This window comes from Salmo salar, chromosome 02, assembly GCF_965601325.2.
Source record: "Salmo salar chromosome 02, fSalSal1, whole genome shotgun sequence".
Lineage (NCBI taxonomy): Eukaryota > Metazoa > Chordata > Actinopteri > Salmoniformes > Salmonidae > Salmo > Salmo salar.
In genome coordinates this window covers 50,457,582-50,478,790 of record NC_138292.1, presented here as the reverse complement: position 1 = coordinate 50,478,790, position 21,209 = coordinate 50,457,582, and the positions used below count along the sequence as shown (strand labels likewise).

Below are 21,209 nucleotides of genomic sequence, written 5' to 3'. Positions count from 1 at the left end.
ATCATGTTTTTCAAGCAATTTTCTGTCAAAGGTTGATGATCAATTTCATGGTGAATATGGTGATTGTGACAGGCCCTCACAGATATTGACCTTGAATGATTTTTTTCAAAATACACACATTGATTGCAATGCACCGTGCGCACCGCAGTCTCTTTAAAACCTAGTTTTTCCACGTGCCAAAACCCCATTATCAACAATAACATTTTCATTGTGCACGCAACATCACAGAAACAATCCAAAAGCCTGCAGCCTTGTGAAATTAGGCTTCCCCTTTGAAGTGAAAATAAAAAGCAAGCCTCGATGCGCACAACCTTAAAACAATATAGAAAAAGCGATGAGGGGAAAAAAGTCTGTGAAGATCATCAAAGCGGTTGAAAATTCCTGCCCAATGTCAATGTGTAATTTTAAAAGTAGGGCATAGAATCCAATCATATCCATATTAACAACCTCTGTGGCTGCATGGGTGAGAAGGGAAGGAGAGAGAAGGTGTACATCCCCAATGGCACCCTATTCTCTGCACTACTTTTCACCAAGGCCTATAGGCAGAAAGGGCTCGGGCAGCTGGATGAGGGGGATATTTTATGCCTTCCTCTTGTCGTTTGATGATGGTAATCGCCCATGCTCTGTTCTTTTATACATTTTATTTTACCAGGTTAGTCTCAATATAATTCTAAATCTATTTTACAAGAGAGACCTGGCCGCAATAGTAACACACACAGTTTCAGACACTTTTACAACATAAAACACAAAGCACTACAGTTTAAAAACATACATTTACACATTGAGCAGCAAGATGGTTTGGGGAGGTGTGGAGCAACAAGGGTTCAAATTATTGACAACCCCCACTTAATTTTCCATCATAGTGTTTATCTTACCTTTAAACTCATTTAAAGGGATTAGCTCCTGTAATTTCAGGACCTTTTGAAGCTCATTCCAAGCCGAAGGGCTGTGGAACTGTACGGGCCTAAGGCACAGTCACTAAACACAGTCATGTGAGCGCAGGCGATAGTTGTAATTTGTCTGCTGGACAATGTAGGTACACAGGTCAAATGGGAGCTGTCTCAGTTTGTCCTTATTAATATAAACGTACCAATGACTTAGTCTCCGAAGAGCTAAGGAAGGCCAGCCCACTCTCATATAGAGGATACAGTGATGAGTTATAATTTATTGGATGGCGCTCTACCTTCGAGTGGGTGAAAGTCCAGAGTCCCCTGGGGTTAGGTTGTCATTGCACTAATGCTAGTTAGCATTGCCTCGTGAAACTACCTCTAACTTCCTTTATACTGGACGCAGATACATTTCCAAAATCCAGAACTATCCCTTTAAGGCGTTGTGTGTATGTATAGATGTGTGTGTGTGTGTGTATTACACTGCAGGGTTGTGTGCTGTCCCAATTGCCCTCCAGATAATTGTTTTAGAGAATAGCCATCTATTTAATGAAGGATACAAATAATAGCCTCCAGCATTAACTCAAAGGACGTTAAGGATAGGGATCCCACTATAGCCCATTCTTGAGTTGTGTTTGTGTCTGCTGTGGCCTTAGCCTGATGACGCTAACACTGTTTGAACATTGTTGATTACCGTGGTTGCGGAGGGGAGTCGACATTGGCCAATGCAGTGCAGTATTTTTCTGACAGCCGGCTTCGAAGGCGTCCCTAAGTGATGTATTGTGCATGATATTGCTTGCTATGCCCACACTCTGCAGTGTTTGTGTGTGTGTGTGTGTGTGTGTGTGTGTGTGTGTGTGTGTGTGTGTGTGTGTGTGTGTGTGTGTGTGTGTGTGTGAGGCACACACAAACGCCAAAATGTATGACAAATAGACAAGTCTAGATCTCCTCTCCTGTGTTTAAGGACTAGAAAATATCTACTTACATTTTTGGGGGAAGTGTCTTTAATTGAACCAAACAAACAATGGTCTTTTCTCATATGAAAGACTTGAAGCAGATTGCTCTGTTTGTACATTGTCACGTTCGTTGTAATAATCGGACCAAGGCACAGCGTGAGTAGCGTTCCACATATTTTATTAGAAAGTGAAACTAAGCAAAATACAAAAACAATAATGAATAACCGAAACGTGACGACAATACAACTACACATAAACACAATATCCCATAACCCACAGGTGGAAAACATGCTACTTAAGTATGATCCCCAATTAGAGACAACGATTACCAACTGCCTCTAATTGGGAATCATACAAATCACCCAAACATAGAAAAACTAAACTAGAACCCCACATAGAAAATATAAACTAGATTAACCCCCCAGTCACGCCCTGACCTACTCCACCATAGAAAATAAAAGCTTTCTATGGTCAGGACATGACATACATCCTCAGTGTGTATATTTCATGAAGAAGTTTTAATGGAAAGATATTGGGATTCTGGAAGTCACATTGCCAGAGGCGCTTCTCAGAGTGCCTGAAACACTAGTGGAATTCTTAAGTGTCTGCATTCTCCCTTTACCTGAAAAACACAGATAGGAACCGGGAAAGAACAAAAGCTTCAAAATGTCTTCTTGTCTCATCTTCCGGCCTCTGGAATTCTGCCTGAAATACTGATTTGTCCAAAGCAGGAAAGATGGTTGGGTTCAATATCCTGTGCATGGTGCAGACCTGGGCTGAAATACTATTTTAAATAATTTTAAATACTTAATCTGTGCCTGATTAAGCTTGCCTGGTTTAATGGACCAAAGAATTATAATAATAGTCCCAAAATGGCAAACCACGCCCATTACATAACAACAATGAGGCTATATACGGAGGATACCGGTACTGAGTCAATGTGAGGGGGTACAGGTTAGTCGAGGTAGTTTGTACATGTAGGTTGGTGTAAAGTGACTACGCATAGATAATAAACTGCGAGTAGCTGGGGGGGGTCATTGTAAATAGTGCGGGTGGCCATTTGATAAATTGTTCAGCAGTCTTATAGCTTGAGGGTAGAAGCTGTTAAGGAGCCTTTTGGACCTAGACTTGGCACTCCGGGTACCACTTGCCGTGCGGTAGCAGAGAGAACAGTCTATGACTTGGGTGGCTGGGGTCTTTGACAATTTTTTGGGCCTTCCTCTGACACCGCCTAGTATATAGGTCCTGGATGGTAGGAAGCTTGGCCCCAGTGAAGTATTGGACCATACGCACTACCCTCTGTAGCGCCTTACGGTCGGATGCCCAGCAGTTTCCATACCAGGCAGTGATGCACTGGTCAGGATGCTCTCGATGGTGCAGCTGAACTAATGTGACACGGTGGCATCAGAGAAGAAGGGGGCTGAGGAGGTTTGTTGCATGACAGGTGGCTAGGAAGCAAAATAAAATATTTAACCAGGATTGTTTTAACAGAAAAGGGGCTCTTCTGAACCCAACTGGCGAGCAGAATAATTGAATATGACGGGGGTGTTTAATATGTCCGCTGAACCGCATGCTTGATTGGAGAATAATCCAGAACCATTTTTTTAATTTTATTTGATGAAAGTGTGTCAAACTTTTGGTATATGGAGACTTCATGGTGTAATTTTCTGGTTGTAAACTGGTTTTCTGGTTGAGGAGACATCACATCACCATATTGCAACCAATTACTACTACAACTACTACAGATTATAAGAACTACTACAACGTAATGGAATCTACATTTAGGAACCAATTCATGTTATATCTTTATTATATCTGTATATGACTCTCTATATAATCTTCAAATTCAGTTTCAAATGTGGTTATGCAGTCTCTACTATCCGCCTGCCAGGTTTGCTCAATAAAACAATGTTAGTTGTTCATGACCAAAATATATCAATTCAAATGTGGTTTCTTGCAGTTGAAGAGGAGCCTTGTTTTCATATCATCCCCAGAAAAGTAATTGCTTTTGACAAAATAAAGGCCAAGATACTTCACACTACTTGTACCTCCTGATTTTCTTCCATTCTATCCGACAGCCTGAAGGGAATCTTCATCTGACATTTCTATTTACACTCTACACTAAGGTTGTATCTCAAATGGCACCCTATTCCCTATATAACACACTACTTTTGACTAGAGCCCTATGAGCCCTGGTCAACAGTAGTGCAATATATAGGGAATATGGTGCCATTTGGGACGCAGGCTGAGACATAATCAGAATGGTTCAATTAATGACGACTCTCGAAAAACGGCACTAAAACAAATGTTCCCTCGTCAGATTGTTTGTTCCGTGGAACCCTGGCTGTTGGCGAGATAAATTATGCATTACTTCTGCCTTGTTAGCCCCGTTTGTGCAGCGTTTGACCTGGCAAATGTTTACCGCTCTCGTTTAGCGGTAGCAGTCAAGGCCAGGTTTAATGAGAACATTCTGGAAGAGAAGGAAGGAGAAAAAAGAAATGAGAGAAGAGGAGAAGTTTAGTTATTGGCCCTCGCTCGGCAAAACCAAAATGCCTGTTAGTTGCAAGTCAACGGGGGCCTAGAAACTAAGTAGCAAGCCAGGGAGGATGAGTATGTCTGTTAAAATGGTAATTATACATCAACATCCGTCCTTGATCGCAAATGTCACTGAAAGGGATATGTCACTGCTTGTCACCCCCTCACCCCTCATTCCTCCCAAAAAAGCTGAGATCCTGTTGCTATGGAGATGGAGAAAAGGGCATGGTAGGGGAGCGGGGGATGGTACTTAATGCCCTTTGCCGCGGCCATGCCGCGAGTATGAGATACCTGTTCAACTGTCATGTCCACTTTGTTCTGTCTGAGAGTGGTGGTGTGTGTGTGCGTGCGTGCATGAGGGGTATGAGGGGGGACAGCAACACTCAGGGGTCCTAACCCTAAAAAAGGCAAGAAGATGTTCTTCGCTCAGCAGAAACATGGTCGTCTCGCCTGGCACGGACAATAAAATCCTGACCCCCTACTAACGTCATGTGAAACAAACTGCCACAATGATTAATGCCACAGGCTTACGGTTGTCAGGATGTTTCACCGATGCTAGCATCTCCCTCCGCTCTACTCTGCTGCTCTGGTCCCAAAGGCTAATTCTAACTTTATTGTCCCCTGTGGGGAACTGCTTTAAGACAGTTAATGCGTTATAAAAGGCCATGTTCCAACTCAACCCTTTTGTCTGAGTAGATTCGGTTGGTGACGCCCAACCTGAATGGAAAGTGATGCGTGAAGAGACTGGCTGGCCCGGATGGTGACTGACTCAGCAGAAAACCACATCCAGCCAGTGACAGGAGAGGTCGTGCTTCAGCAGGCAGGGCGTTGTGGCGAGCACAGAGTCGGAGCGAAGAAGTAACGCTGTACGGTTTTCGATGCATTTGGGCTGGTGGGCTGTGCAGTTAGAGAAAGTATTGGACATTCGTGGCTCGAAGTTGATAATCTGTTGGTTTCTAGATTGGTTCCTCTCTAATGAAGTACTCTACCGTTGATTTTATGGTGTAGACACACACTCTCACGTATACAAACATACACACACATAACCTGGCACACTCTTTCTCTCTCTCACACGCACACGCACGCACACGCGCACACACACAAACAGTATGTCAACCCCTGTATCTGGCCTACAGTTACACAACACTGTTAAACATGTGTCTATTCTCTGACAGAGCCCTGTTCGCCCTAAGCTGCTCTTTGAGTGTCTGCAGCATTGTAAATATAACATGTATGAGTGGAGAAGAGATAGCTGATGCTGACACCTGATGTTAAAGGGTACACTTTGCTTAGAAGGCTTCTGGAGAGGTTAGTTGTTTTTGGGGACGGTTTTGTCAAATGATTCTATATTGAACCCTTTTGAGAAAGTTCTATAGCACCTAAAAAGACCAATCAAAAGTGGTTCTTGTGATGTGCTTTGTGGCAGGCAATGGTTATATCTACACTAGAATGGTTTTTAAAGTGTACTTTAAAATGTACTTTAAAGAACCTTCATGAGAGTTATCCCAAAACGTTTGCTCAAGCAGCGACAAACCAAAGTGTGTGTGCGTGCGTGTGTGTGTTTAGTGTTGGCAGATGGTTGTCTCCCAGGTTTTGTACTGTGTTGTGAGATGAGGTAACATGGCCTCACAAAGCCTTCAATTCAGTTGCCGGAAACAAGGTCGCTGTCTGCATCGAGCAAAAACTGCAAGCTCTCGTGCTTTTTCTCATGCTAAGGTGTTAGTGGCAAAGCTTAGAAGGTTGACATTTTGTTCTTTCATTGTTGTTTTTACCATTTTGAGTGAGATGATTTTCCTAACCTCAACTACCAGGATTGTTCAAACAAACCAAAAAAGGACTCCTGTAACGGCTGTCTATGGAAAAAGTGGACCAAAATGCGGCGGAGTTAGGGTTCGTCATATTTAATGTCACGAACACTATGCATTTACAAAAACAACAAAAACTGACATCCAACACAGTCCTGTCAGGTGCAACCACATTGACAAGCACAATTACCCACGAAACACAAAGGAAACGTAGGCAACTTATGTGTGACTCCCAATCAACCACAACCCTCTACAGCTGTGCTTGATTGGAAGTCACACGGCCAAAATCAATGAAACAATAAAAAACACACACTCCCTTCTGCCACGTCCTGACCCAACTACACCCTCTACTGGTCAGGACGTGACAACTCCTGAATTAGCGGATCTCTCAGGAGACAGAAAAGTTACTATTTCAACATCACAGGGAGTAAAGCATGTACCCCCTAGCTTCAGAAAAAAAATGTAATAAAATAAAAAAGACACTTTCCAAGAATATCACTCAATAGTATTGGCAGGGTATTGTTCTGCAGAGTGTAAGCCAGAGGGTTGTGGCTTGCATAGCAGTAGAGGTCGAGTAAGAGGTGCAGCAGCCTTTGATGTAGCTGCGTTTCAGACTAAACTGCGAACAGAGCCGCGTCGATGTGTATCCTGTGTGTGGCCGGCGAGGCCCTCTGCTGCAGCGTGCTTCTGGATGCAGTTTCACAACAGCAGCAGCAGTAGCTTGTGACTTGCGGTTGAGTCTGAATCAGTGGGAATTGTCATTATCAGCTACTGTGGGAGAGGAGTGAGACATTCACATGTGAACAAATACAATTTATGTATTTGTTTGGAAACACAGTCGTCTGATCCAGCGGTCTTATCCAGTGTGTGTGTGTGTGTGTGTGTGTGTGTGTGTGTGTGTGTGTGTGTGTGTGTGTGTGTGTGTGTGTGTGTGTGTGTGGCGTGTGCATTAACCTCTTGTGACATTGCATTTTATCTCCTCGGCTGGCTGCAGTGGAATATTTGCTGGATTAATGGGATGAATCGTTGCTCCGAGACCCCCTTTCTTGGGGACAGAACTTTTGCTCACGTTTCCTCAGTGCTATTTTTAACGGAGGGTAGAGGCAGACTGAAAATGTAATTTGGTGAAAATAGCTTTGTGCGTGGGACTGACAAAAGGGGCCAAGGTCTGTCGAGGTGTGAGAGAGAGAGAGACAGAGAGAGGGAAAGGAAATAAAGAAATACAGACAAAGTGAAAGACAGGAAGGAGGAAGAAAGAAAACTAAAGACAGGAAGAAAGTATAGATAGTAAGAAAGAAAGAAAAAAAATGTTTTTAAAAAATGAACAAGGAAATAAAGAAATGGAAGAAGGAAAGATACAGAGAGATACTTTCAGCTTTGAAGACACCCTTGAAAGTTTGGGTAGTTAAGGTAGTGGTAGCTATACCTGACTGTGTTCAAGTGCAGGCATCAAAAGAAGACAGCTCAGATATTTTCCAAACAGCAGCTGCTCGAGAGCCAAAAGGTGGCTTTGAAATAGTTTCTATGCTTAATTTTACCTCAGCGAAAAGCACACCACTTATTCTATTATTTCCTTTCCCACTGTGACAGGCTACAGTTTTGCATGTTTTTCCCCCCACTCTCCAATATCCTGAGCATTCCATGGACAAACACTGTCCATGGATTGAGCTTGTCATTTCTAGGGCTTCTTTGAGTTATTTCCAGGGATGTTTGTCTGTGTCCTGTTTCTCCACACTTGCACTCACAAACTCCCGTCATGGATTTAAAAGCTAATGATCGGTGTAAGCATTGGCTGTAGGGAATTTCCATCATTGTTAAATCCATGGAAGAAAGTGTGCAAGTACATACTTCGGGAGAAGAAAGTGTGCAAGTACATACTTCGGGAGAAGGGTGGTGAATGTATTTATGTCTTTTTTATTTAACCTTTATTTAACTTGGCAAGTGAATCGGGACACATCCTATCTATCTCTCTTTTCTAGAGAGGCTGGGGGTAAGAATGTGGTCAATTGTAAAGGAATCTCGTCTTAAGCACAGTGACTGTCGGCGAGGATTCAATTTGTATCTGTGTCTGAAGTAGAGCGGTGTGGGGCTCGGTATTGTCCCAGAGCGCATGGAGGGCTAGACTAGACCGGAGGAATTCATCAAGACGGACAGCTCCCGTAAATGAACCGTCCTGGGCTTCTGGAAGAGCTAGCGTTGAACGAAGAAGAGGGCCAAGTAATTGGTTGCCTCAGACGTGCTGTGGCCCTTGTCGATGCGGTTTCTCAAAGCCGGGCTATGGTGGATACAAAGCAGCCCAAATCGTTTTAAGAAAACGAGAGACTGGGTGTCAGACAATCTGTTTTGTTGTAGAGCAGACGCTTTGCAGTCTGATTACAATTATTGTTAGCTTCTCATGTACAGTAGCTCCAGTCTCATCAGGGTGACTTGTTTCTTAATTCAGACAAATTACATCCATTTGGAAGATTATAAGAATGGATGCTATAACCTGTTCACTGCACCCGCTGTTTTTTTGGTTCATTGTGATTATGAAAAAATCGAATTACTTAAAATCGGGCTGAGGTCATTCATTCATCGTGAAGTGATTTTATTGTAATTTCATATTGGTCTCTCCAATTTTACACCTCTCGTTTCCTAGCGGCTTTTAGTGGATCATTACTTTTAATTTGTTTTTGTTTTTTATGTGCTTTGTATCATTGTTTGTAATCCTTTTTCCAATTTAATTGGAGACTAAGAAAATCTTTTTGAATGTACAGTGTTCAATTCGCAGATGAATTGTGTAATTTTTAGGTATTGGCTTTTGCAAGACTTGCATTTTCATGGTTCATCTGTGCAGCATATAAGCAACATTTTTATTTTATATTTCAACATACATATTTGAATGCCTGAATAGCCAGTCCAACATGAATGTATCAGTGAGCATTCAAATATGGTGTCCCTCTCATGAATTTTCAGACAGAGCTTACAACAGTTTACAAAGTGATTCTAATGCTCAGCAAGTTGCTATTTCAGAAGTCCTTGCCACTAAAGGTTTTCATCATTAGCATATTTTCCTCACTTTGAGACAAGCGTAAAGGGTGTGGGAATTGTGAAGCCACTGTAAAACAGGTGTGAAGCGCTATGAATTAACAGCACGTGCTGCGAATTAACAACATCCAGCTGCAAGACAAGGGGCCATAGTCTGAAGGCTTGCAGTAGAGTTGGGTATAAATTATGTTATATTTAGGTTGTGTGACAGACCATGATATACTGTACAGTGCATTTGGAAAGTATTCAGATCCCTTATTCAGATCCCTCTTTTCCTTCGTCTAATCCGTATATGTCTTTGCTTTTCAATCTTTCATCCCCGCCTGATAACGACCCCTCTGAAAATCAGTAGTTCTACTGAGAGGGCCTTAAGTTGTTCGCCTAAAATGAATGAATGAAGTACAGTGCATTCGGGAAAGTATTCAGACCCCTTGACTTTTTCCACATTTTGTTACGTTACAGCCTTATTCTAAAATGGATAACTTTTTTTTCTCATCAATCTACACATAATGACGAAGCGAAAACAGGTTTTTGATCATTATTTTTTGAAAACTGAAACATCACATTTACATAAGTATTCAGACCCTTTACTCAGTACTTTGTTGAAGCCCTTTTGTCAGTGATTACAGCCTCGAGTCTTCTTGGGTATGACGCTACAAGCTTGAACAACCTGTATTTGGGGAGTTGCTCCCATTCTTCTCTGCAGATTCTCTCAAGCTCTGTCAGGTTGAGGGGGAGTGTCGCTGCACAACTATTTTCAGGTCCCTCCAGAAATGTTCGATTGGGTACAGGTCGGGGCTCTGGCTAGGCCACTCAAGGACATTCAGAGACTTGTCCCAAAGCCACTCCGGCGTGGTCTTGGCTGTGTGCTTATGGTCGTTGTCCTGTTGGAAGGTGAACCCTGTGTGCTTAGGGTCGTTGTCCTGAACGCTCTGGAGCAGGTTTTCATTAAGGATCTCTCTGTACTTTGCTCCGTTCATCTTTCCCTCAATCCTGAGTAGTCTCCCAGTCCCTGTCACTGAAAAACATCTCCACAGCATGATGCTGCCACCACTATGCTCCACTGTAGGGATGGTGCCAGGTTTCCTCCATATGTGACGCTTGGCATTCAGGCCAAAAACTTATCAGACCAGAGAATCTTGTTTCTCATGGTTTGAGAGTCCTTTACGTGCCTCTTGGCAAACTCCAAACGGGCTGTCATGTGCCTTTTACTGAGGAGTTACTTTTGTCTTGCCACTCTACCATAAAGGCCTGATTGGTGGAGTGCTACAGAGATGGTCTCCACAGAGGAACTCTGGAGCTCTGTCAGAGTGACCATCGGGTTCTTGGTCACCTTCCTGACCAAGAGCCTTCTCTCCCGATTGCTCAGTTTGGCCGGGCAGCCAGCTCTAGGAAGAGTCTTGGCGGTTCCAAACTTTTTCCATCTAAGAATGATGGAGTCCACTGTGTTCTTGGGGACCTTCAATGCTGCTTCACAAGATCTGTCCCTTGACGCAATTCTGTCTCGGAGCTCTACGGACAATTCCTTTGACCTCATGGCTTGGTTTTTGCTCTGACATGCACTGTCAACTGTGGGACCTTTTATAAACAGTTGTGTGCCTTTGTAGAAACATCTGAAGGATGATCAATGGAACCAAGATGCACCTGAGCTCAATTTCGAGTCTCATAGCAAAGGGTCTGAGTACTTATGTAAATAAGGTATTTCTGTTTTTTATTTGTAATACATTTGCTAACATTTCTAGAAACCTGTTTTCGATTTGTCATTATGGGGTATTGTGTGTAGATTGATGAGGACATTTTTTTATTCAATCCATTTTAGAATAAGGCTGTAACGTAACAAAATGTGGAAAAAGTCAAGGGGTCTGAATACTTTCCAAATGCACTGTATTTGCTTGCCAGTCTGTAAGTGGCTCTCGTGTCAAGGAATCCGAAGAGGCTGAGTTTTCTAGGTCTCAAGAATGAGTTCAAATTAAAAAATGATGATTGAAGTCATTCAAACCAAACCAAATCAAACATTGCTACAAAACACAAACAAATTCACTATAAACATTCAGAAAACAGTGTTAAGGCATTGACAAGGGAACACGCTGCGATTTCACTCTGTGTGCACTCCGACAGCATGTCAAAGGCGCTCAAGTGCCAATGCTGACGATGACTTTGATGTTTGGTTACATTTACATTATGTTAAACCTTCTTGGCTGTGAAAGCGGCCTTCGTATGTATCCATGTGGTATACTTCATTTGACCTTTGACCTTTCAACCCAATTTGACCGGTGCCCCCCTTCTCTCCTCCAGGACAATGGGGAGGATGCCCACAGGATCGCCCCCTCTCCGGTGGTCCACGTGCGGGGGCTCTGTGAGTCAGTGGTGGAGGGGGACCTGGTGGAGGCCCTGGAGAAGTTTGGCAACATCTGGTAGGTGATATTTCTTCTTGTCTGTTCTGCTTTGAGGGACATGCGGCAATCCTTTCCCTCATTTCCATTACATGGATGCATGTGCTTATGATTATTTTAAATGTACTATAGAACAGTAGTCCATTACATAACTGTCTTCATAGTTCAGAGTGGCATTTATTGTAACTGAATTTTCACTTACCAGGAAGAGCCAACTGCTATATGACTATGCATGTCAGTTAGTATTCTAATACTATTCTGCGTCTGAGCAGCTCACTGATTGAATGTATCAACAGAATGTATTGAGATGCATCTTTTTTCCCAGTGTGGGCAGTTTGATTGTTTTTCTCCAACAAAGCCAGTGGGATTGGACTCTTTGTCCTCTTAGAAAACAACTCCCTTTTTCTGGATTTTTATCTCCCATTAGCCATTTCTTCAGTGTTGGAAATCAATTTTTGATGCATTTAAATGCAATAACAATCTCCCGGTCATCATATTTCTCGTAGAACAAGGACCATTAAGGGCTTGGAAAATGTTGTTTGCCATTTAGGACCTGTATTTTTAGCTCATGTCTGTCCTCTAAATTGTCTGCTTTTATCATCAGACCACACGTTTACCCAAGGGTATAACTGCTCAGGGGAGAAACACATGATTCTCTTATTGCCTGGGGAAGCCTCATTTGGGTCACTCACACAACGGGGAATACACAGCAGAGGCTTATTTGCAGAGCCCCTTCACGTTCACTTAGAGAATCTAGAAAGTTTTGATTTGAAGTTGAGGTGAATTCCGGTGAAATTTGGAAATGGACAATGACCCCGTAGACACTCTCAAGTTGCACAACTGAAATACAATGCATTCGACACAATGGTTGTGACACAAGGGAGAGTTTTTCTGCACAAAAGTATTGATACACACATTTTTTGGAGACACCGCACAATAGTTGTGTAGACTTTGTTATGCAGACAAACTCTCCATTATATCACAAACATAGCAGTTGTATCCCAACCATTGTGTCAAATGCGTTGTACATCAGTTTTACAACCAGAGTGTGCACGGGGCCAATATGCCTGTGATTATTGTAAATAGCTCCCTGCCACCATCCATCCCAGTGTCACTTGATATTTCTGTAACTCGGGGAGTATTATGGGATGTGGATTTGATTGCAAGGACTTGACTTGTGCGCTGGTAGAGGATGTTCCCCGGTGCTGTAGTCGGAATTGAAATCAGGCGAGGGTATTTTTAGGTTGGTGCAATATCAATATAGTGTAGGTCCCTCCGAGTACGCCATAGGCAGACATATTGGGACACGGTGAACGTGAGCTGTCAGCTCCACTCAAACAGTAGCCTCAAGGACAGCATTCACATTAGAATGAAGGGGAGGCTTTATTGTGCAATGGTATTTATGAAGGTGGAGTGTGCTCTGTCTGCAATTTAAGTAGTGCATTATCATGCAGTTATAATATAGGGATGACCACCTGATAATATCTTATAATCCCAAACAAATACCAGCCATTCTTAGTAGATAATGTAAGATACTAGCTAGATGAATAGTTGCTGACTGTAAAATAAAGCATAACCAGGGGGACATTTTATTTTAACTTATGTTGAACTCTTTCTAGTTCAACAAAAATACAATGCGTGGCCCTACCAAGCAAAAAGGCAGTAACTGCTCATAGCGTTAAACTGAGAAAAATGGCTTTTATTTACCTTGGTTTCAAAGTAACTTTAAGCAGTTACTGCTAACATGACCCCCATTTTCTCCAAAACACAATACAATAGAGGCAGGATACTTGTCCACATGATTAAGCATGTATTTAATGTAGCAAAAATTACATTAACACATTTTCGACCAAATTAGCAGTTACTGCCTTTTTGCTTGGTAGGGCAGAATAGCAGCACCTCAAGAGAGGTGAGAACTTAAAAAGAGTTTGGTTTCTATCTGGCGTCTCTCCACAAAGGTTGAGTTACAAAGCAATTACCTCAGTGTGGTTTGGGGTTCTGTTAGATGAGACAAATCCTCATACGAGCATCTACTTCTATTTTACCATCACTGCATGGAGTCTGTATAAGAAAAACATTGAGATATCTAACTAGGAAATTGAGGAGCTAAAATGGAATATGGGCCACTGAGTGAAACACTGGCTAAATCTTCAGTGTGTGGGGTTGCTTATTGTGTATGAATGTTTCCCGTGGCAGGATGTAGATGATTCCTGAATGCTGATTCTGATCGATATGATTGTTGCCAAAGGAGAGCTGTGTAAAGAGATTTATTGGACGTAGGGCTTGTTGCTTACTAATTCTAAAGTTGAGGATGATAGTATGGTTATGGATCAATGGAAAAATGTGTTTTCCTTATAGGGAGTTTTTTCCTTTTGCTTGCTTTTGGGGGGCTAGTAAAGCATTTTGTGACAAAGGTTGTTGTAACACCCCCCCCCCCCCCCCAAAAAACAACATTGTTTTCTTTGGATTGATTGAGAAGTAAAAACATGGATTGTTGCTTGACACTCATCAAATGTCTGTAACATGACTGAAACAAGGTTTGTTGATTGAGATTATTGATTGACTGAATTTATTAGATCATTTAAAGTATCAGGCAGCTCCAGCTGGAGCCAACATTACATACATAAAACAGTATTGAGGATAAAAACACATTAAAGCCCTAGTTTATTTCCATTGTGGTCCTCTTTGGCAGCAAGATGGCAGGTAGTTTACAGGTAGTTTACACTATCACTGTTTTCAACAGATATTGCATGACAGTCAGATTTTTTTGGTCGAGTGTTGCACAGCATCAAATAAAAAGGGAAACCTTTTCTCTGTCATGAGACAAAAGGACGAAACTCCCACAACAATCGTGTGCCTTATAACCATATTTCATGCTAAGTAGCTATCAACATTTTCAAAATTTGGTCGTTCACCAGAGATCAACCTCGATGCTGCGGTGGGTTACTAATTGTGTCTTTGTCACTGGGTCTTCCTTTGACAGCTACGTCATGATGATGCCGTTCAAGCGTCAGGCGCTGGTGGAGTTTGAAGCCATGGAGAGTGCCGACCAGTGCGTGACATGCGGGGCCATCGAAGCGGTCTACATTGCCGGCCAGCAGGCCTTCTTCAACTACTCCACCAGTAAGAGGATCACGCGGCCAACTAATGCCGATGACCCCAGCAGTGGCAACAAAGTCCTGCTCCTCTCCATTCAGAACCCCCTCTATCCCATCACCACTGTAAGTTCATGAACTTCATGCCAGTTCAGTGCAATGGTTGAGTTTACAATGTTGACAATATTTTTGTTCAGTATGGTTTAGTTGACGATTGTTTAGTTTACAATGGTTTAGCTTTCAATAGTTTAACTTACGGAAGTCAACCCACTGGGCACAAGCTGGTTAAATCAATGTTGTTTCAACGTAATTTGTCAACATATTGTGATGTGGAATCTACGTGGAAAATACCTTGGATTTGAAAAAAGTCGTCAACTGTCATCAGCTGTTGTTTTGAGGGGTTACATTTCAACCACAGGATTATGTCATCATGGTAACCATTTTTCAACATATATTATACAAGGTTTGTCTATGTCGAATTTTTACCTTTCAACAACGTCAGATATTCAACGTAATATCCACTATAGGATAAAAACAATAGGCTGGCAGCTGCTCCTACTGGACAGTTGATCTATCTACAGCTATTCCTTCGGTCCCATCCAGGTTTTTAACTAAACCCAGTTTGACATTGATATTTGTCACTGACTATTACCATAATATAATAATATATATGCCTTTTAGCAGATGCTTTCATCCAAAGCGATGTACAGTCATGCCTGCATAAATTTGACATGTGGGTGGCCCAGGGAATCGAACCCACAATCCTGCCGTTTCAAGTGCCATGCACCACCAACTCAGCCATACAGGACCACTTCATTGGCGCCGCATGTCACGGCCTGTCGGCACTCTACATGGCTTCGAACGCCATCATCATGACATAGCTGCCAAAGGAAGAACCAGTGACAAAGGCACACATTAGTAACCCACCGCAACATCGAGGCTGATCTCTGGTGACCGACCAAATTTAGAAAATGTAGATAGCTAACTAGCATGAAATGTGGTTATGGGTTCAGAGATTACATCTATAGAATACGGCACACGATTGTCGTGCAGTTTAGAGATTTTGTCTTTACCAATGTGCTATCGTGAGAGTGATTGTTGAAATCTCACTGTTGCTATCGAAGTCATTCCAAAGGGTAGGTTCACAGAGCAAATTAAATGTAACCCATACTTTATCAATCATTCTGTATATCATCAATGATGGTACTTAGCCCAGGATTCAACTAAAAATAGACTTGAAACTAAAAATTGATTTGAAATGGAATCTACGAGTTAATACTAGAATTGTTTGATTCATGACTCCATCTCAACCAAAAATGAAAGTTGAAGAATAGGATTAAATCAAATAAAACTGTATTTAAAGTGAATTTAAGTTTGATTTGATTTAGGAATTGAAGCCAAACTCAGTGGCACAGATATCCAAGCAGAAGATGCATCTCCTTCAAAAGTTGATATTTGGTTGTGTTGACAACCAAACACAATTCAATATCACTTTTGCAATACGGTAAATAGCCTAATAACTTGTTGACAAGTTAACAAATTATATGTTGGATTCACGTCTCCATTTCAACCAAAAATAGAAGTTAAAGAATATGATTAACCCAGTGACCCAGATGGAACTATCCAAGCAGTTGATACATATCCTTTAAATGTTGATATTTGGTTGCATAGTCAACCAAACACAATTCAATATTACCTTTGTAAGACAGCAAATAGCATAATGTTAAGGCTATTTTGCAAACTAATATAACGGTATTTATTCAACCTTAAAATGAGTAGCACATCCGTGGGTACATTTTGAGGTTACTGTAACAATAAATGTCTTCTCATGTAATCATAGAAAGCATTCAGGGTCGCAGATCTGTAGAAATCTTTGCAATTGCAATAATAATCTGTACAAAAACTAAAACGGCATCGATCCACCATGTACTTGAATGTAATCTCAGGTAACTACAATCCAGGTCATTTGGTTGTGCTATTAGATCAAGCACAGTGATAACACATTAAGTTGTTGTATCTAAATAAACTAAATATCTGACATTGTATTCCCATTTGAACTTTGTTGTGCTTTTAAATGGTTGAAGCACAGTGATAACACATTTAGATGAAAACTAAACCAAAAATCAGACATTGATTTTCCATTAGAATTTGGTTGTGCTTTTAGATGGTTGAAAGCATAGTGATAACACATTGGGAATGAAACAAACTTTTGGCTGTCTTTTTGAGTGGGTGAAAATAGGTTGGAACCACATTGATCAACGTATCTACCAAATATTACCCAATTCTCCACCGTGAAATGACGTGGTGTGTCCAGTGGGAAGCTTGCAAGGATATTGTTCAAAATGGTTTAGTTTACGATGGTTTAATTTAAAATAGTTTATTTCACTATGGTTTGGCTTACAGTGGTTTCAGTCTTAATTCATGATAGGTTTGCTTATGATGGTTTGTTTATCATGGTTTAGTTTATCATGGTTTAGTACACAATGCCATGGTTTAGCTTATGGTATTTTAGCTTACGATGGTTTAGTTCATGATGCAATGGTTAAGTTTGCAATAGTTCGGCAATGGTTTTGTTCACAATAGTTTACAATGTTTAAGTTCACAATGGTTTAACTTTACAAATGTGTTGCTTACAAGGATTTAGTTTACAACGATTTAGCTTGGATTTCCTGAAAGCCTTGTAGCTAATGTGGCATGTTATTTATCTCGACAACCCAGCAGCTCAGCCACAAAAGAGTAACGTAAAGTCTAAAATGTATGTTTAACTGACAGCCAATCTTCTATCCATGAACAAATATAACTAAAAGAAGCAAGAAGAAATGTGTTTCTACTTGTGGTGTCGGTCTGGGTCATCTAGAAAAATACCACACGAACTACTAAGCTTTCAGGAAACTGTTACTTATTACTGTGTTCATTACGCCATTAGTCAGAACCCAGTCGTTGCTCTTCTGTCTTCTAGGATGTTCTGTACACAGTCTGCAATCCCATAGGCAACGTGCTGCGCATTGTCATCTTCAAACGCAATGGAATCCAGGCCATGGTGGAATATCCTTTCTGGAGTCAAGCTGGGCTACTGCAGGCGTGTGTGTCCGTGTATGCACGGGTGGGTTTGTGCCGAGGATGCATGTAGAGTGGATGCATGTGCATGTGTATTGATTCGAGAGTCTTGTCTGTATGAGTGATTTTGCGTAAGTGTCTGTGTATGTCTCCCTGTGGGTTTGTATGAGTATGCACACCTGCATCAGGGTGTCATTTTGGAGTGGGAAACAAGCTTGTCAGTCAGTGCTGGCCCCTCACACAAACACACTCAGGGCTGTAAAAAGCTTCAGAGTAGAGGAGCAGAGCCCACTCCACTCGACCGGGTCCTCGAGAGCACTGAATCAGCATGAGCAGCATTCCAGCGGACGAGATGGCCCTTCATCAAATATGGATGACTGTCTCTCGGCATCACACACACACACTCCTGACACACACACACTTCGCATGAATAAACACCTGACAGCACCAGCGCTCGCTTATATGTCGGAAGCAGTGTGTGTGTGTGTGTGTGTGTGTGTGTGTGTGTGTGTGTGTGTGTGTGTGTGTGTGTGTCTATTATGGTTTGCACACCTCCAGTATGTGTAGTGGGTTAGTGGCCGTATTTCAACACACTTTTCATTATGCAAGCCTTATATCAGATGAACAACCTATGTAATAATTTCCATGTTGTAGGCCAGTTCTGGAGTGGGAACCACATTTGTGTTCAGTTTTTGTATCTTCTTGGAAAAATGATCAACAATGGGAGGTACTTTTTGACTGAAATACTGAACTACTGATATACCTAGTTCATAGTAATTTGATAACTAATTCCCATATTGTTCCCTTATTTATAATCACATTGTAACGCAGTGGGCAGCTGTTTATATTTACTGTCTGGCATTATAAGACATTTCACTTTGTCTCCAAGTTGGCTCATTATGTGGATCATGTACAGCTATCAGTCAAGAGTTTCTTGCTAATGGTACCACTAGGAGCAGAGATTGGCCAATGGGAATTCAGGAGACAAGGGATTGTTGTCACTGTTGTTTCAGGTTTGGGTTTTATGGGAGATGGATGCTTAAATCCCCTGTTTTATTGCCACTGGGATGTGGTTGCCGTGGCAATGGGGGTTTCTAAGGCACTCTGTGTTGCATGTGTGTTTGATCTGATCTGTGTGTGTGTGTGTGTGTGTGTGTGTGTGTGTGTGTGTGTGTGTGTGTGTGTGTGTGTGTGTGTGTGTGTGTGTGTGTGGTGTGTGTGTGTTCCAATGGGCGTAACATCACATACTGTATTTTATCATATAATATTTGAAGACATAGGCTCAACAAGCGAGAAATAGAAAGACAATTTGGCCCACCTCAATTAGATTTCAATTATATTAACACAGACATTTTGGACCTTTTTATGCTCTTAGGTTTTTATAGTGCATTTTACTTTTACTACCGAATTTGCATAACGATCTACTCGTCTGCATTTTACTGGAAGCAGAGCAGCTTGAAAAGATGTGATGATGTTAGAGAGAGACTACAGTCCCTTTAGAGTAGCTGTAATCAGCACAGTCACTGCCAATAAGCTTATGGAATAGGGCCTTGTTCAAATACTCTAAAAAGGAATCCTTCCTTCCTATCTTCTTCAACTAATTACTGATCTGACATGAATGGATTGATGCAAGCAAGCTTTCCATTGTAATTGCACCAATTATGCCGTGTCAGATGAGGGATTACTTACAAGGAAGCGAGAATGTATTTTAGGAGGATTCGAACAGGGCCCTATTCTATAAACTAATCTGCAATTGCTGAGCTGATTACAGCTTCTCTGAAGCAGAACTACATTGGGCTGAGTGACCCAAGAGTATGCAAACAACCTTAGTCGTCTGCAGGGTGGCTTGTGGTTCTTGCTCCATCTCCTATGTTATTGCCTTCTGGTCACTGTGATTATACACTGATCTACTCTGTTTGCCACACAATGTTTTGAATTCCACTGAGATCCTCCCGGTTGCTCTTCCTTAATGGTGTCGCCACGTTCGAAACTGTCAAAAACGCCCAGAAGGCGAAATCGGCTCTCAACGGAGCAGACATATATGCCAGCTGCTGCACCCTGAAGATCGAATACGCTCGGGTAAACACACACACTCACAAACCCACATACACACACAGTGCTCACACACACTCCACCAGGATCCCTGTGGACCCCTAACACACATGCAGCGGTGCTCTGCTCTCTCTCCCCATGCAGCCCACGCGACTCAACGTCCTCCGCAACGACAATGATAGCTGGGACTACACCAAGCCCTTTCTCGTCAGGCGAGGTACGATATCCTTCCTTCTCTGCTGAATCTCTTCCTGCACTAGGGTCGTATTCATTAGGTAGCAAACTGAAGAAAACAGACTGGAACAAGGAGAGACTACCTGGACTTGTCCAATAAGAAACGCTCATTTTAGTTCTCTGTTGCAAAACGTTTTAAACCATCCTCCGTTGCATGCTCTAATGAATACGACATTTGTGTGTGTGCGTTGTGTGTGTCACTTCTGTTTTACAAAGATCTGGAATTAAAATATGGTGAGCAGAGCAACCCTCAATTCTGTAGCCGTGGTTGTCAAACCATTTCAAAACCCTTTCAACCTTCACACTCTTACAGACCCATAATCAGTTGAAATGGGCTGTGACAAGAAATGAGTTCCACAATTGTGGTTTTACATTCGTTCCTTAAAGATCGGCCATGAATCTCAATTTGCCAGTTCGTCTGTTGTTTTCTCTTCAACATTAGGCCTCAGTCTTTGTCCCTGCCTAGTCTTCTTCATTTCCTAACTAAAATGAGTCAAAATAGCCTCTCTGTTAAAAAAACATTTGTTTTCTTTCAGTCATTCGCACTTGTTCCATCAGAGGTTACATACATATCCTTTTGTTTTACGTATTAATTGCCAATAGAAATGTCAGATTTAGCTGATGATGGGCACCCTCTCTGTTTACCACTTCCTGTGCTTATAGTGTTGTAGCTTGCTGTTGCTTTAGCACCCCCTACTGCTCAGTCCTGCAGGTCAGAGTGGGTACGGCCCAGTCGTCAGTGTCTAGTACAGGGTTTCCCAAACTCATCATCAAGCTTTGATTATTTGGATCAGCTGTGTAGTGCTAGGGCAAAATAATAAACGTGCACCCAGGGGGGCCAGGACCGAGTTTGGGAAACACTGGTCTAGTAGTACCTTCACTTTTTAATCACAACGGGTATTTTATCCACTCAACCCAACCTTATCTTATCCAGATGTCAAATAAAATAAAATTTTATTAGTCACATGCGTAGAATACAACAGGTCTAGTAGACCTTACATGCAGATGTGCTTATGTACTTAGTTAGGAAGACATCTGATTGTGTATACATGCTCTAAGAAGCAAATAAATATTTTATTGCAACCAATCAATCACATTTATTTTATAAGGCCCTTTTTACATCAGCAGGTGTCACAAAGTGCTATACAGAAACCCAGCCTAAAACCCC

At 41.8% G+C, this 21,209-nt stretch overlaps 1 protein-coding gene across 1 annotated transcript in view; it reads left to right on the top strand.

The window, feature by feature from the left end:
• The window catches only part of LOC106584808 (heterogeneous nuclear ribonucleoprotein L-like), a 53,468-nt gene that overhangs the window by 14,329 nt on the left and 17,930 nt on the right, over nucleotides 1–21,209 (top strand). The window contains exons 2-6 of the mRNA XM_014170409.3: nucleotides 11,506–11,624; nucleotides 14,587–14,824; nucleotides 17,658–17,743; nucleotides 19,738–19,834; nucleotides 19,952–20,024. Of these exons, the coding sequence (XP_014025884.1) occupies nucleotides 11,506–11,624; nucleotides 14,587–14,824; nucleotides 17,658–17,743; nucleotides 19,738–19,834; nucleotides 19,952–20,024 (613 nt within the window). The remainder of the gene's footprint in view (nucleotides 1–11,505; nucleotides 11,625–14,586; nucleotides 14,825–17,657; nucleotides 17,744–19,737; nucleotides 19,835–19,951; nucleotides 20,025–21,209) is intronic.